At 38.8% G+C, this 18,582-nt stretch overlaps 1 protein-coding gene across 5 annotated transcripts; it reads left to right on the top strand.

The window, feature by feature from the left end:
* The first annotated feature begins 3,182 nt into the window (after positions 1 to 3,182).
* LOC147626906 (uncharacterized) lies at positions 3,183 to 7,804 on the top strand. Of its 5 annotated transcripts, XM_086815456.1 has the most exons (15): positions 3,184 to 3,255; positions 3,647 to 3,698; positions 3,779 to 3,995; positions 4,129 to 4,525; positions 4,597 to 5,320; positions 5,436 to 5,476; positions 5,567 to 5,635; positions 5,740 to 5,840; positions 6,014 to 6,092; positions 6,258 to 6,356; positions 6,462 to 6,530; positions 6,706 to 6,755; positions 6,845 to 6,926; positions 7,061 to 7,155; positions 7,283 to 7,804. In XM_086815456.1, exons 2-15 carry the CDS (start codon positions 3,647 to 3,649, stop codon positions 7,365 to 7,367), a joined length of 2,160 nt encoding a protein of 719 aa, XP_086671582.1. In that variant the 5' UTR covers positions 3,184 to 3,255; the 3' UTR covers positions 7,368 to 7,804. The 5 variants fall into 5 exon arrangements, with proteins under 5 accessions (XP_086671578.1, XP_086671582.1, XP_086671581.1 ...); XM_086815452.1 differs by having other exon boundaries at positions 3,183 to 3,255; positions 3,647 to 3,995; XM_086815455.1 differs by lacking the exon at positions 3,184 to 3,255 and having other exon boundaries at positions 3,317 to 3,698.
* The last annotated feature ends 10,778 nt before the right edge of the window (positions 7,805 to 18,582 follow it).

Below are 18,582 nucleotides of genomic sequence, written 5' to 3'. Positions count from 1 at the left end.
CTCCTATAATCAATAGTAGTATAGGTTCTAATTAATAAGGTGACTCTTTGATCTCTTTATTAATTTATTATTAGGTGTAGTAAAGGTTTACATTACATTGGGTACCTATGAGAGTAAATACACCTCACAATTTAATCCACATCCTTTCAAGGAGCTCATTATGCCAAACCTTTAGGAAGATTATACTCAACTACATGTTAGCCTCCTCACTTATGTGAGGACGGAATTTAGTATGCGTTTACGATCTAATCGGAAAGGCTATGCTCTTTGATCTCCATGGTGAATAAAAAGTGATGTAGTGTTGGGTTCTACTATGTAGGGCTCATAAAAAAGTCTCATGGTGCACACATGCTTTCAATTAAGCCCAAAAAAGATTCTCAAAGTTGTGCACAAGGGCCAACAATTGATCTTATTTAGACTTTCTCTATTTGCATAGATTTGGTTAACAATAAGAGCAAGGTTGTTAATTTTTAATCCATTTCTAAGATTTTTATAATAACTATGGTAGGTGATGAATTCATGGACTCCATGGTCAATGCAACTATGAATTATTACGATATGCACAATCATGGACTCCATGGTCGATGTGGCTACAAATTAGTACCATATGCACAATTATGGGCTCAAATCCAAGAATCCTAGGCCGTTGGTGTCTAGCCTCCAATCTCAAGTGCATGTGCATATATCATATATGTGTAAATAGTTCTTAAAGTGATGCATTTGGCACATAAAAGAGTCTCATTGCATTATTGATCATGTAGAAAAGAGGGGTTAGGTATCAATGGATAGTATCATCATAGAAACACAGGTGCAGTTTGCAAAAATGGTTGAAGTATTCAATTATGATGTTAGGATATTGAGCAAATAACTTAACCATTGGAAGGACAAGGATGCCACCAACCAAATTGGATGTTTTCTACCCCATTATCTCGACATGATATGGGATTGGTGATAGGCTTGGTGGTGGTGGGAGGCTCGAATGACACACTCATATGGAACACAAATAATAAACCATTATCTCATTGCATTATTGATCCTATGGAAAAGAGGGGTTAAGTATCAACGGATGGTGTCATCATAAAAACACAAGTGTGGTTTGCAAAAATGGTTGAAGTATTCAATTATGATGTTAGGATACTAAGTAAATAACTTAACCACTGGAAGGACAAGGATGCCACCTTGCAAAAAACCAGATTGGATGTTTTCTATCCCATTATCCAAACATGGTATGGGATTGGTGGTGGTGGGAGGCTCGAATCGCACACTCATATGGAGCATAAATAATAAACCATTATCTCATATTCATCTTTACATGTAAATGGAGCCTAAGACCTCATTCACACAAGTGCCAATCAACACCTTTTGTAAGACTCATTGACATAATCCATCATATGGGACAACATTTCAAAACAGAGCAGCCTCTAGCATGATTGCATGCAGATGTCGTGTTCACACAATCACTGACCCAACAATGTACAATCACCGACCCAAGACCTTGTGTGAGACTCTTTTTTACATTATCCAATGTAGGGAATAATATTGGGTGAGGGAATAATATTGGGGAGGTGGAAGTCATCATCCCAATTGTATGGAGAGTCCAAATGGGGTGTGCTGCCTATATGGACAAGGATTCCACAAACAACCTATATTAGGATGTGGTAGACAATTTCACATGAGTTAGGATAAGCAGAATGGTATAAGGACGTTACAATCGTTTACATTGATGAAGGGCAAATTGATTTTTTTTTTCTTTCATTGTTGGATTCCATAGTACAAATTATTTGGCACAAAACAACCCAATTTCGCCACTTGGAGAGCAAGCACCTAACTTCAAGGATCTCTTACATAGCTACAACCAAGAAGAAGAATAGAGTAGGATGAAAAAAAACATGAAATCTACATAGCTATTGTTCTTGTATCAATGCTCCTAGTGCCCATAGAAGTGGGAGTCATGGAGTGTTCTACTTTTGGCCCTCGTAAGGCTATGTTGAAAGGGTAGACATGTGTTTTTTATGGTCGGACTCTTAGGCTTTTCAAACCCCATCACTGACTACAAAGTTTTTCTTTTTGGTCAAGGTGGGGGAAGATGAGGGAACGCAAGGCGAGCAAAGGTAATATTGCTCATCCGTCAGTCCTTTTTCCCATCCATCATCACTATTTAGGTCTATAAACACAAGAATAGTTACGATTGAGAGTAGATGTCAAAGAGGCTTGGCAACAGCATGTGTGATGGAATGGCCTTGAAGAAGAATAGTTCGCGAGCTCCATGCGTGTGGGCCCAGTGGCACCTAGGTGTGTGTGTGTGTGTGTGTGAAGTGCATGTATGCTTGTGGGCCATGGCAGATAGTGATGTATTTCGGATGTTATCCACTGAGGATAAGCTTGACAGGACCAACTAGTCGTTATGGTCCTATATAATGCGGCATGTGTTGGTAGCCAAAAGGGCTATGAAGTGGTGTTGTTGGAACTAGAAAGGGGAGCACAAGAGGACTGGAAAGCTTGGAGCACCACCTCCTGCGTATGCTACAGACTCTCTCCCTCACCGCCTCCACCTGGGACTCTCAGGAATTAATGAAGAAGAGGACAAGCCCTCTGAGTTCAACTTGTGGTTGTGAGGTGAACCCATAGCATAGGAATGATGGTAAAAGGAAGTGGTGGTTCACTGGTTCCTAAATAAAGTGCTAGGCCTCATGGCTCTCCGTTGCCTTTATTGTCTTGGTGAGGATTCGTCGCCGTCCACCTGACAAAAATTTTCGCTGGCAGCCTCTGGTCCAATTTGGCAAAATGGCATGACCAGGCCATGGCGATGCTTGCTGACCATGCTAGCATGTGCCTCTCTGCAGCAGCAGGCCATGGATAAGCGTGTTTCTGAAACTATGCATGGAGCTCACCACCCCATGGCCGGCCCAAACTCCTGCACATGATTAAACGATTTTGCTCGTGTCCCTTCATCATCATCATCATCGCCATCGCCGTTACTAAGAGTTTCTGCAGATCGCTTGCTTTCTTGGAAAGACGGGACCTATGGAGGAAACGCTTCACCAATTCTCTGCTCAGTAGTGCTCTGGCTATGATGGATGTGCTTCTTCCTCCACGTTGTTCTCGGCAATAAGCTTCTTCTTGCTGATCGAATCTCTGTACAGCTAGGGTTTGCAGCTTTGGAGACTGCTTTCATGAAGCGATGGAGGGCGTGTAGACTGATTCTCACGTTGCAGATTTGAAATTTGGCTTGCAAACAAGCTCTGGCTATGGCGGGTATGCATCGTTATTTTTGTCGCTTGTCTTTGTTTGAGCAATCACAGTCGCCATATCCATCTTTTTTGGCCTTTTCACTTTTACCAATCTCCCACTGTTCAAATCGCGCTTTTCTCCCGTTCTGCTGATGATGCGGTGGCCTCTCTCCTGCTTCTGCCATGTTTGCAACGTCGCCTTCATCTCACACCATAACTAGCAGCAGCAGCCATGGCTTCTTCCAAGCAGAGCTCCCCCTCCTCATCTTCTCCCACTGCATCTTCTGCATCTTTGCAGCCCCCACCACCTCCTGAAGTCCTTTTCCAGCGCATTGCAGAGCTTGAAGTCAACCATGCGTTCCTCAGATCAGAGATATTGAAATTCATCGACGCTCACAAATCTGACATCCCCGCAGATGAGCCAGAGGCACACCGACCTTTCCAGGGATCTCCTTCCCGTGATACAAGGTGCCAAGGGCCTCAAACCTGCACTTCCGTTGCAGAATTACGCCTCCCTTTCCCTCAGAAACTGAGTATTTTTGGTGCAGGAGGCTCCCCTCCATGGACAGAATCGTCAGGGAGCTCGCAACAGACCTCCTCTTATGTTGGTTCCAGTCCCAGCCATGGCTATGGCCACAGGTTCGGCAGTGGCCCCAGCACCGTGCCTTTTCCTGAGCACCTCACAGAGCAGCACTACGTGAATATCCTGCAATCCATGGGACAGGCAGTCTACATCTTTAACCTGTCTGCAGAGGTGACCTACTGGTAACATGCCTTGGCGTTTTCCCGAAGAGAGCCCCCAATTGGGACTCTTGTGAATGCTAAGTTTTTGCTTTGAATTGTAAGCATGCCTTGTGGGTGCTGGTAGTAACCACCTTTCTTCGGACGATACTTGTAGGAACCGGACTGCTGAGCTTCTTTACGGGTACTCTGAAGCAGAAGCCTTGGGAAGTAATGTCTTGGAGCTGTTGGTACACAAGAAGCATTATAATGTTGCATATAAGATCGTTTCAGGTCTTATGACAGGAAAACACTGGAATGGTCAGTTTCCACTTCTGAAAAAGTCAGGGGAGATGTTTACTGCTTTTATCACAAACTCGCCATTGTATGATGATAATGGCGTGCTGGTTGGGGTTATTGGAGTGACAAATGATTCCCGGCCGTTTTCTGGGCCTACTGTCATTGAGGGCATCCAGCACTCTTTTTTCGAGGACATTCAAGATGCTGGATCAGACATTGTTGGGCAGAAGCAACAACAGACCCCGCAAAATCCTTTTACATCTTTATCCAACTTGGTAAGATCAGAGTGTTCTCATGTGTTAGTTTTACATTTTTATGTTGTGTGCTGACTATTATTGGCAGCCAGGCATCCAAGGTGACCTCCAAGGTGGCTTCTTCCAAGGTGTTATCACGCATCAGGATTGGTGAGAGTACTGTTGAGCACGAGGGTGGAAGTGGAGGAAGCCAGGGCTCAGAGTGTGGACATGTAGACGCTGGCTCTATAGATGCAACAGAGTGTGGTGAGGGAACATCTAGTGGTGCTACTACTCCTAAGGCTTCTTCACAACAAAACAATATCTCACCTCCAACAACATCAAACAAATCTGAAGTCGATGAAGGTAGTTCCCAAGATCATGTCAAAAAGGCAGGAGGGCTGACTTTCCTCAGCTCCAAGGCAGAATCTTGGATGACAAAGAAAGGTATACTATGGCCTTGGGGAGGGCCTAATCGTGACACTGGGGAGCAAAGAAACCGGCCAGCATGGAGGTGGCCCCCGAGTGATGTTGCACAAGGAGGGAAGGGCAATGCCAGCAGTCATGGACAAGGAGGTGGAGAGGACATACTCAAAACTTTTGCAGAAAGAGATGCTAGCTTTGATCAGGTGCAACTTGAAGACATTGGCACGAACAAGTTTGACATGGTTGAGTCTCCGAAATCTTGGAATTGGGCAAATGTCAGCACCACTAGCAGCAATAGTAGCACGGCTAGTACAAGCAGCAGCTGCCTGCAGAAGGTTGAAGCGGAGCTGGAGATTCTGGATTGTGAGATTGAATGGGAGTCATTGACTGTCAGTGAACGAATCGGGCAAGGTGGGTTATAGCCACACGTCTATGGTGTAAGTCTCATGTATGTTGTCTTGAAAGCAGTCCATTTATCGCCTCCTATTGGCAATTGATCAGATTCACTTCTGCTTTTTATATTCAGGGTCTTGTGGGACAGTATATCATGGTTTTTGGATTGGCTCGGTAAGGTTCACTCTCAAGTTGTTCCTCATTCTTTGATGGATACCACAGTTGCCTTGGTATGTGAAGGTAATAAGCTTCATCCTTGAACAGGATGTTGCCATTAAAGTTTTTGCAGAGCAAGAATACACATTGGAGCTTTTGGAGGATTTCAGGAAAGAAGTGAGCCATAGCTTTGAGCCAGCGCTGTAATTTTATTTTTTGGGGGGGTATTCACAATCATCCTCTTGGTTTGGCCTAACAAAGGAAAATTGTGAATACAACAGGTCGCTATCATGAAGAGAATGAGACATCCTAATGTGGTGCTCTTTATGGGAGCGGTTATATCTCCTCAACGCCTCTCAATAGTGACCGAATTTCTTCCACGGTAATTATCTTGGGCTCTCAGCCATGCACAGTATCTTGGACTCTCACCTGTGCACAGTGTCTGTGGCTCTCAGCCCTGCTCAGTATCTTGGGCTCTCAGCCATGCATGGTGCTATTAGCATTACCTGGTCAAAGATATGAAGCCACTCTTAGGTGTATTGTTATCAATTGCAGGGGAAGTTTATTCCGGCTGCTACATAGAAACACGCCAGGAATGGATTGGAGAAGGCGAGTTCGGATGGCCCTGGACATAGTAACTCACTAGTGCTCTAGCTTGAAGTTGTTTGTAGAGTTTAGCTGGACGTTTGGAGTGTAGCTGTCCCATTCTCTTTCTTTACCTGAAGTATTATTCAGTTGCTAGGGTTCAAGGCACCACATTCTGATTGGAAGTCTCTGTTGTTGTGTGCGCCCTGGTCAGGCCCGTGGTATGAACTATCTGCATCACCTGAACCCCCCCATTGTGCACAGGGACCTTAAGTCATCGAACCTTCTTGTTGACAAGAATTGGACTGTAAAAGTATATGGCTTGAACCTCTTGTTCTTTTCTTTAAATCTCATGTTGTGATATGCTTGATTTTTCTGTTTGCTTGCATTCACAAATATAGTCTCTGCTTTGGTTCAGGTGGGGGACTTTGGCCTCTCAAGGTTGAAGCATGCAACCTTTCTAAATACAGCATCTGGAAGAGGCACGGTAATTAGTTTACCTCAAAGTAGAGGATGTTTGGAGGCTTAAAAATAAAAATAAAAAAATCCATGAAATTTCTGGATTATTTCCACAATACATCAGGGTCCAGGCCTTTATACTTGAGTTTCCCTTTCTGTTTCCTTGCACTAAATGTTGTATACTTTGTGTTGCTTTTGTGCAGCCACAGTGGATGGCTCCTGAGGTGCTTCGTAATGAACCTTCCAATGAAAAGTAAGTATATATATGCATCAAGACTTGTTTGGCGCCTTTGCAGGCTGAGTGTGTTCAATTAATTTTGCAGCTCTTTTTGGCATCTCCAGGTCTGATGTATATAGTTTTGGAGTTATTTTATGGGAGCTAGCAACAGAACAGGTTCCTTGGACGGATTTGAATCCCATGCAGGTATCATGTTGCACCATGTTAATCAGTCTATCTAGTAAGTTCTGGATTTGTCCTTGCCAAGGTGAGGAACTCTAGTGAAAGCCCTTGTTGGTCATGTCTATGAGTTAACATTTTTGAATTTGTGACTTTTGTAGGTGGTGGGTGCTGTTGGATTCATGAATCAGAGGCTGCAGGTCCCAGAGGGGGTGGATCCGAAGTGGACTGCCATGATGAGAGACTGTTGGAGTAGGTAAGAGCTTGCATAAGTTGATGGCATGTGGGGGCATCTGTGCCTTGGCCGTGACATTCTAGAAGCTGGCCTGCATGAGTAAAAATTCCTTTTTTTTTTAATGCTGGCCATGTTTGTGGTATTTTAGTGATCCAAGGCTTCGTCCAAATTTTCAAGAGCTTACAGATCGATTGAAGGACATACACAAGCAGTTACCGGGGTCACAAACATGACACATGCTTGGAAGACAGGTTATTGACCACAATCAAAGGCTCACTAGTAGCTAGCAGTTGAACAACCACACTTTTGGCTTGGATTGGAGGTGGATTTTGTAAAAGCTTTTATGTTGATTCTTGCCTGGCGTCCCTGGCATGTGTGACTGGATGGCTTGGGGGGTCTCAATTTTTCATATGCACTTGTACTCTGAACAATATGGTAAAACTATAACCCCATGCCGCCCAAGGCTCCCCTTCCATGTGACTAGTGTTTTCATGTGAAATGTGTGCTAGCGCTTCAAAAGTCAACCCATAGGTTGTGACTATTCTGTGGATGGCTGGCCCTTGGTCTTCTGCTGGGGCGGATTTTTTAACTCCTCCAATGCTTGCTTAAATTAGAATGTGAACTGGAGAGAGCTTCATAAAAAAAAATTGCTCGGGTATTTTTGGCTCTACAAGGAATGTCTCAATTGTGTTTGAACTAAGTACAAAATGCTCATTCCAATTTTAGACGAGTGCAGAATCACAATGCTCATTCCACCCAAAAGCGTCGGAGAGGAAGAGTTTACAAAGCCATCAACCAACACTTTATCAAAAGGGCAAGAAAATAGCAAAGATTTGGAGAGTGGAGGTTAAGAAATCAGCAAAGAGTTAAAGAGGGTCACAATAGCCTGTCGTCTGTTTTGGGTGTGGTGTGTCTGTGTTGTGGGTGAGGGGAGGGGAGGGGAGGTGAGTGCAGAGAAAAACACAGCTACAAAAGACCCGAGGGGTCTATGAGACCATGAGTAAACTGGATGTGAAGGCATCATGAAATAATAAAACCAAGCTGCCAAAAGAAAGCCGTGTGTGTGCGTGTGTGTGTGTGAGAGAGAGAGAGAGAGAGAGAGAGAGAACGTTGCGTATTACATTACTTTCAACTTTTAACAAAAAAATTAAACGCCACAGATACGATCCTCTTGTTTCTCTTTCTCTTTTGCAGTAAGTTTTCAAGACCTTTGCTCTCTTCTCATCGAATCTATTCATCATCATTGTTGTTGGTGGGCAATCTCCTCTTTATAGTTTGTGATTTGTGTGCAGGTGGCGATACTACAGTTTGAAAAAGTTTGTAACCTTAGATGTTCAAGATGATGTTAGGTTTTTCAATCGTCAATATGGAGGAGGAGATAATTATAGTACTTTAAAATCAATTTCTCTCTATCCATACTTATTTTTTAAAAGTACCTAGAAAATTTAGTTGGATTTTTTTTGTTTTCCCTTTTGATTTTCTTGAAAGGTTCTAGGCCATGGGCTAGCCATTAGGCTCGTCTTTTTCCAAGACTAGTGGCATGACTTGTCTCCAATGGGTAAGAGTATTTTTGCATGCATAAAAACACAAACTCGTCCTTGGGGAGGAAGAGTAGAGATAGGCATTATATTTGAAGTCCATTTTGGATCTCTTGGTTCTCAACTTGGTAGCTTATATATGAACACAACATGCTTGCCATATATATCCATATAGGAGCTCTTAAAGCACGTACTTTTCTTTGAATAAAGTACCAAACTTGACATAAATATATATATAGCATTCTAATCCAGTGTAGTGGTGATGATCTTAACACACTGAGCAAAGCATTAAAATAATCTTCGAATGATTAGATTCTCTCTCTTTAGAAGCCTATACTCCTCGTTTTCATTTGTCCAAAAAATATATATATAAGATAATAACATTAGCTATTGCAAGATATACTTTTTAAAGAAAAAAAAAGTCGAAAGATAAAACCTTACAAATCACATTCGATGGATTAATATTTGAGATGAATAGCGTTTGAATAGGCTTGTAGATAGTAAATTGAAAAATTCTAAAATATCTAGTGTTTATACATTGAAAATTTAATTTATTAGGTGTTTCATAGCTTACAAACATTACATATACATGAAGTTAATCCATAATCTTTCGTAATCTTAGATTATAAATTTCAAGAAGTCCAAAGCTCTCGTTGTGTCTCGACCTTACAAACCTAGGTTCAAATATATATATATATATATATATATATATATATATATATATATAAAATTTAAAAATGTATTAATAATAATTTATATTTATAATTAAACATAAAAACTACATAAAAAGTAAGTTTTTATATTGAAATATACTTGTGCTCTCTAATAGTTCGATCACTAGAGATGTTTCTTGTTCTTTCTAAGACGGAGGATCTACAATTGAGCCATGAAAACTAAATAGATTATAGTAAACAATAATGGATATATTATAGCAAGCGTCGAGACAAATATCTTCAATATCTTGTCCATTGTCCATAAATAAATGAAAATGATATCTTTGCCACATCCATCCTAAGCAATATTACTCATAATATCAAATATAACACTATAACCGAGCAAGAAAAATTAATAATGTCAATATAAATGAAAGAAAGTCAAAAGCAAAGCATTTGCTTGTCCAAATGTTATAAAAACAAAGATGAACTTATCATGCCTCTACAACCATCTCAAGAATTTGAACCACCCCTTGAGCAATAGATGGGACATTCCATACTTGTTGATCTACATGGTGGCTTTATCTAGTTATCAACCATTTAATCCACATAATATAAGTAGATATATATATCATGCCTCTACAACCATCTCAAGAATTTAAACCACCCCTTGAGCAATAGATGGGACATTCCATACTTGTGGATCTACATGGTGACTTCATCTAGTTATCAACCATTTAATCCACATAATATAAGTAGATATATATATATTAATTCAATATTACCGACAATAGTAGCACCAGTGTGAGACAAATTAAAGGAATTTAACCATCCAACTCCTATTTAATTTCATGTCTTCGCATCACAATAAAATATTTGTCATTCTAAAAGAAACATTAAATCGACTTAAAAGCATGCACACTTACTGAAAGATAATATAGGTTGCACATATCACATCTTTGCTAACATTCTCCTTTCAAATGCTTACTTGATTGATACAAGGATATCTATGAATGTAGTCTTTAGCGTTTCTAGGTGGTTGTATCAATAGCTCGTTCTCTACCTTTTGGGTATAGATTACATTTACATTTTTATGCATATCTTTTGCAATACCTCTTTGTAGACAGTATTGGTTGTGTAGACTTTTTTTGTACCTTCAATACTGCTTTCATGGTTCACAATATCCTTTACACACACTTTCACTACATCTAATGATCTAATACGTAACATAGAAACATAAAATTGTCCATGTGTGAAATACTTGTGTAGCCAAATAAAGTCCCAACGCACTTAATGTTTGTCTTTGGGACTTATTTATTGATATGCCAAAAGTTAGCCTCACAAGGAATTATCTCCTTCTCATTTTTATCAAAAGGCAATTGAATCATAGATGGTATGAATGTTATCCTAGAAATAAAGACCATGTCTCCAATGTTTGTACCTGTAATAATTTCTGCTTCTATTACTTTTGAGTGAAATTAATTGCATATCAATCTGGTATCATTACAAAGTCCTCGTCTCTCGAGGGTCCAAATTGCAAAGCAGCATGATAGAAGCATTCACCTTTAGAAGCAAGCGGTGAGAAGGGTAACCACCACCTAAGTTCAAACTATTCAAGTACTCAATTGCATACAATATTCCGTCATTCTCAAAAGAAACAACCAAATCTGCAGTGAGGTATTCTTTTTCAAGACCATGTAATGCACTCAAGGCTAGTTCATTGATCTCATCAACCTCTAGATTTCATGGTGTAAGAATAGCGTGGTCTTTGAAGAAGCATACATAATTCTCTACTCTTTGAAGATCTTTGTACACCCATTCTACCAAACTCAAAAGAGAGTTTCCATGGATCAACATTCGTGGTGGAATTACAACTCTACCTTGATTGTTTGGATGGTCTATAGAGCCATCTCCAATTTGTAACGTCTATTTGAAAAATTCTAGTTTTGTACAATCATAAGAACTCTGAATGACTTGCTTATTTTGGGTGAGCTTTAAAATATTCACATATCTCCAAATATATGATTGGCACAACATTGCATCAATAATATCCTCACGTGATCCCTTTTCCACAACAGATAAGATTTTCCTAAAGTCACCACCATAGAGCATAATTTTTTTGCCAAACACTATATCACTTTACATAATGTCCTATCCAATGCTTCATATGCATACCAATGCATCATTGGAGCCTTAACTCAAATGATCAATCTTACAAGCTTCAACACCTTGGCCAATGGGCTATTTATTACCTTTGATACCATATGTGCTAGAAGCATTGAGAAGCAGTGGGATTTTGAAACGCGAGTGTGCGATATGTCCATTTGAAAGTAACAATGCAACTATTCAATACGATGCACATACTAAAGCAACTTCATTCTTTCCATATAATTAAGATAACAAGACATTATAAAGATATGTTTTTTCTAATCCACCTGGTCCTCAAGGAAAAAAACACCACCATTTTTCAAAGAAACAATCTCAAGGATAATATCAAATGCTCTTGATTGACAACTATTTAGACTCCTTTCCATGGAAACAACCAAATCAGCTTGGTTGAACATAATCAAACATCATCTCTTCCATTAGCAAACCATTATTGACAATAGCAACACTTGATCTATCAGGAAGAGGCAACCCTTCAAAATCATGTAGCCGTTTTTCATATTTATGTAAGAGATCTTGCATGTGTAACAAAGCTTGATTCTTAGCTATGGAATGACAAACACCAATATCAGCACACCTTCTTTGCAAGCGGTAAAAAAAATCATCTAAAAGTTTAGTAGAGAATTTGTTTCAATCTGTCCAAGAGATATAGGCTCACAAAAAACCAAAATAATGACAAAAAGTTGACGCAGTTAGAATCCTGTTTTTTTAAATGCGGCTTCTTAAAGACACATATACCACTCTCTAGCATTTCTCTGGCTTCACATGCAGCCTTAAAATAGAGATATAAATGTCCATTCACTATTTATACATCCTCAAAAGATTTATGGCCTTTACACACTGTGAGTAACATGCGTAGGTAGTATTACTCACCTACACTCGAGATAACATTATGCATATGTCCAATCATATTTTTCCTTTTTCTTTTAGTTCATAATTGAAGAGCTGTATTCTACACCCACTTACAAGGGAAATCAATAGATAGCAAGCTATTTGCATTTGCATACAATTGATTAGCTCTGAACCATTCGATGAGAGTAGTTCTTTGGTTTTTATTATTACGACTAATTACATCACGCAAATGGTCATTGAATATAAAATTATTTTGTATCGGAAGATAGACATGCAACCTTTGTATATCTGGCTTTTCATCATGCAAATCATATTGGTATAAGCCCCAACTTGCCTCTGACACATACACATACCGTGCATCCAGATATTGACTAACCTTATCAATAACCCCATGTGTATCTTGCAACTCTATAGTAGCTCTATCATGTCTTTTGTATACATACTTATACAAATATTCACTAATGTAATGGTAGATCATACTTCTATGTTAATATGGGCTTTGTATCTCATAGCGAGAAATGGATTATATGGAACAATCCATTAACTATTAACTCTTGATCCTTTACTTGGATGAAACTACCATCATCTCGTGTATGTAAGTTTGATATCCATTGTCACCAACGATAATAGTCTTAGACAACTTTCGAGGATAATGATGTTTGTAACTCCCATTAACTATGCAAGGAGAGCACATATTTAGTTTCCCACATGGTCCATGCACATTACAATGACTGATTATGTTATGCAACTCAAGAAACATCGCCTTATATGGAACTTTGGCAAATACCAATTTATCATAGTGAGCAATCTCAGTAGGTTTATATCCACTTTCCAATATTAATAATATATGTGCATGTGTGGTAAGTCTCTTTTTTCTAATTCAATAACAAAAATAAATCCCAATATCCTTCCAAATAATGCATTTTTCACTAGTAAGTGCATAATATCCTTATGCTTCTCATAGAAGACCCATGCCATCAAGTCAGGTCGATCTTGGACAGCGTGACCCAGTGATAAAGCATTGCTTATTTTCATCCCACGTAGGATTGCAAGTAAAGGTAATAAAAAGGTTAGGTTTACCCATCTTCCTAACAATTTCCATTGAATCTTGATACAAGTGATACATATATCTAGGCCCCTAGTATATTTAGATGGTAGAACTATCCTACATCCAGCAATTCTCCCCAGAGACTCTATTGACGCCATCGCTTTATATTAACCATATCTACAATCCCTTGGTATACTTCAGCACACGCAATGCTTTCTGGTTATTATGTCTCCATACTTATCTTGATTCCTCCATGCTGCTATATGCACATCAACAATGTACTATTGGCAAAAGTCGACCACTGCATAGAAGGCAGGCATTTGTATCTTCCCTTATTTGTAATCTATATGCATAATATTGTCGTTGAGTTACAGTCTTTGTCTCCTCACCATGGAGTGGAATTTCAACATGCCAACCATCCTCTCCTTGAGAAAACAAGAGAACATATAATAGAGGCATATATGAATGATGAAAGTTAGATATTCTTTTTATAGCACCTATGTAAGGCATTATTTGAATATTTCTATGACCTGCATGAAAATCATCTCCTTGACTCAACATGATAGCAGCTACCTCACTGCCCATAGGAACCAAGTATTGCCTTGAGGTTGATCGAGCTTCAGTGTGATGACCATTCTCAAATCTACATGTATATTGGGCTGTAACGTTTCTCTCATCGTACAAAATACACAAGCATACGAATTGTGGTTATACATCATTGTTTGTAACCTTTTAAGCACATTATGATTTAAAGAAGGCATCCCATGAAGTCTAATCTCCAATTCATGCTCCATATCATACACATATAATTGGGCAAATTGAGGAGTTGCATCGCGTGATTCATCAAGTATTATAAAACCAACACGATGATAAGTAGTACCATGGATTCAAAAATTAATACACCTTCCCCCCTAATGAACTGATTATCCAGTGAGTACCCAGTGAAACGAATGCCAAGGCATTGTTATAAGAGCATATATTCTTTATGAATTCCTTACTTGTATTATCATTACCAACAAGTAACATATCAACCAATATAGGAGGAGGATTTTTCAAAGGCAATAAAGAGATGTTCCCACTTGCATCATAGTGTTTTCCCGCATATTATCGAAGCTTTGTTGATGCCTCACATTTCCAAATTAGTGCACCACAAAAATGGCACTTATAAGTAAGGGCCTCTAAAGAGCGAAGAGTACATTCTTCAGAATTTAACACCATGGTTGGTGGGTGCTTAACATTCTAAGGAAATGAAAACACAGGCCTTATAGAATGACATTTGGATTTAATGCCTTTCACATCGTCAATAGCATAGGAAATATATTTGAAAATTATCAATATGACCAATCTCATCTATAGGTAGCTTATTTAAATCAAAAGAAACAGGGCCTCCTATCATATTTTGAGTACCCAGTGAAACGAATGCCAAAGCATTGTTATAAGAGCATATATTCTTTATGAATTCCTTACTTGTATTATCATTACCAACAAGTAACAGATCAACCAATATAGGAGGAGGATTTTTCAAAGGCAATAAAGAGATGTTCCCACTTGCATCATAGTGTTTTCCCACATATTATCGAAGCTTTGTTGATGCCTCACATTTCCAAATTAGTGCACCACAAAAATGGCACTTATAAGTAAGGGCCTCTAAAGAGCGAAGAGTACATTCTTCAGAATTTAACACCATGGTTGGTGGGTGCTTAACATTCTAAGGAAATGAAAACACAGGCCTTATAGAATGACATTTGGATTTAATGCCTTTCACATCGTCAATAGCATAGGAAATATATTTGAAAATTATCAATATGACCAATCTCATCTATAGGTAGCTTATTTAAATCAAAAGAAACAGGGCCTCCTGTCATATTTTGAGTACCCAGTGAAACGAATGCCAAAGCATTGTTATAAGAGCATATATTCTTTATGAATTCCTTACTTGTATTATCATTACCAACAAGTAACAGATCAACCAATATAGGAGGAGGATTTTTCAAAGGCAATAAAGAGATGTTCCCACTTGCATCATAGTGTTTTCCCACATATTATCGAAGCTTTGTTGATGCCTCACATTTCCAAATTAGTGCACCACAAAAATGGCACTTATAAGTAAGGGCCTCTAAAGAGCGAAGAGTACATTCTTCAGAATTTAACACCGGTGGGTGCTTAACATTCTAAGGAAATGAAAACACAGGCCTTATAGAATGACATTTGGATTTAATGCCTTTCACATCGTCAATAGCATAGGAAATATATTTGAAAATTATCAATATGACCAATCTCATCTATAGGTAGCTTATTTAAATCAAAAGAAACAGGGCCTCCTGTCATATTTTTATGTGCCTGAACATTCTGATATTCATTAATAAGTTCTTGAAGGACCGTTAGCAATAGGAGTTGCTTCGTTATACCTAAATCTAAGTGGATTCTAGCATATAATTCTCTATGCTCCTCCTCATCTTCAACCCTTCCAAATGTTTTGATTTAATTTACATTTTACTCCATTAAATTAGCATCAATTTGTATTTAAATGCAGGCCCTTGTTCGCGAACAATTACGGTGAGAGATACATATGTTGCATCCAAAATTCGAAGCCAACGAACTTGGTTCAAACTTAGGTGTATAGACCTCCTAACCACTTTCAACCTCCTTCGAAAAACAAAAAAGAAAATACTAATTTACTTTTTACAAACATTCTTAACTTCAAACGAACAACAAAATATTATCTTATTATATTTATTCTACTTCAAGTGCCATTATCCTCATGTATAATCTTGGACGCGTATATCACACATGTGACCCTACTCTCAAGGATATACTTTGCACAATAGCAAAATATAATGTAATTATTAGAGAAATTTATAATATAAAAGTGTTTCTAACAAATACAATCCATTTACATCTCTAATTTCTATGTATGACACTAATAAGTGATAACCTCTCTCCATCGCTCACCTTTCTTTGCTAACAAAGGCATTACTCCAAAGAGAGAGAGAGAGAGAGAGAAGCAAGAAAAAAACATAGAACTATAAAATATGTTGAGAGACAGAAAAAGAAAGAGTGAGAAAATAAAATAGAGAGAGATATAAATAAAAATAGAGAATTCATAAATATCACCACAGAGAGCCAAAGCTAGAAAGTTGCAATACAATTTTTTCCTTGAACAAAAACATCATTACTCTCATAAAATCTCTAAGTAACTATCTTGGTTTCCAACATACGGCTCATCTTTTTCATAATAGCATTGAGTCAATTAATGGATATCTTTAGACTCAATACCTCCAAGCCTAATGTAAGTACTTGCTCTTTTAAAGAATAGGCTTGTTCTTTATATTCCCTAGTACATCCGCTTAGACGTTCCCCAATTTCAACATGCAAATTTTCCATAAAGGAAATCATGTCTAGTTGGTTGCCCTCCATGCGACCACCACTACTATCAAAAGTACGTGAATAAGATGATGTGTCAACTCATCTCTTAGCATATCTCTCCTTTGAGTGCCACTTCCATGGATCTCATCCCAAAGGGTATTTAAGTACTCCTTGCAAGCAACCTGATTTTTCTCAGTGCACTCGCATATGTCCATAATAGTCTATATAGACGTTTAGAGCTTGGCTATCTAGATGGAGACCTTGACTTTGAGCAAGGTGTTTCACAGCTCGAACATTCATCAGCTCAGGCAGGGTAGACAAAGTTGCATCAGAATTGGAATCCCCATACGTAGCCACTATGGCATTTGAGCCGTTGTTATTGTAACATGCCCATCTTCAATAATAATATATATCCATTTAATAGATGAAATCATGGTCCTTTTATAGTGTAAAAATAATCATTTTAATAATTCAACTATTTCTACTTGGAATCTAAAAACTCAGAGTCCAAATTTGAAATCTACGCGTGATTTTGTCCTAATATATGATTTTACAACACTCAAAATGGACACCGAAATAAGCCTCTACGTAAACTTTTACTTAAATTAAGGTGAAATTTTGACATTAATAAATGCATGTCCAGGTGTCCGATTGACGAACAGACATTCACGCCTGCGACCAAGAAAACACCCTGAATAATTTCATTTTTAAAAAAAAAATCGACATTCGTCACCGTTCACGGACACACTGACACGTATATCGAGGCCAGCACCAAAAATGAGTCCCGCCCCCAAAAGATGCCTTCTTGGAAAACGTGCATCAAAGGACCTTACCCTGGACTATACACATACCACAGGGCACCCACACACAAAATTTAGGAGACCACACTCGTACCCTTGTATCTCTACATGCTCAAGGTGTCCAGATGACTAGAAAATTCTTTTAAAGGCTTAGTAGACTATCTTAAGGATTCCCCTTTTTAGGTTGGGGACCTTACAATTGGTATCAGAGCACAGTTTTAGTTCCTAGGATTTGTATTAGGGTTGTTTTGAAGTACATTTTTTACTTCGATTAGATATTACTTGATAAAATACCTTCTAATACAACTTGATTTGGTGAATGAATGATTGTAGGAGGAGGAAGACGCTTACTTCAGATTCCTATTCCTCCAATGCACCTTCGAGATGGGTTGTCATTCCTCAAATTTTGAAATCTGTGATACAATGATGCAAATACTCGAGAAGCTGTCCCTCCCTCATCCCTCTCATATCCAAAGAGGATGGGGTAGAGACCACTTTTGGAATCGTGGGCCGAGGTCCATCATCCGAGCAGACCAAATTAGGAATCTCACCATTGATTTAAAGCAAGTTAATTGGATTGAGAAGCTAAAGATGGTCTACTTATTCTGGTTTATGGGCACCCCTAGACCAGACAGTTACGTGACCATAGAAGGGAACCATATACCACAGAACCATTGGGTGTATGACCAAGTAATGTAAGTCTTACCTACTGACCAAGTAGTTGTTATGGAGCGCAATACAATCCAGAGTCTACCTCCCCTACCATTAGTTTTCCGTATCCTAGAAGCCACAACAACAGAACCCCCATATTTCACCTATGTGAACCACTCAAGTCTTTTGCTTTTTTATAAATAAGACTATGACAAATAAGACACATATGAGCAGCAAAAATACAATCTTATGGGTATCCTAACCATGGTTGACCCATAGACTACACCTCTCTGTTTGAGGCCATATGGTGTAAAAAAGAGAAAGAGACCTCAACAATATGGGTCATAGGCCATCAATGCAATGTTTTCAATACA

This window comes from Cibotium barometz, chromosome 21 (assembly GCF_041138505.1).
Source record: "Cibotium barometz isolate CiBa-2024 chromosome 21, ASM4113850v1, whole genome shotgun sequence".
In the NCBI taxonomy this organism is placed as follows: Eukaryota; Viridiplantae; Streptophyta; class Polypodiopsida; order Cyatheales; family Cibotiaceae; genus Cibotium; species Cibotium barometz.
This window is presented reverse-complemented; position numbering and strand designations above follow the sequence as displayed.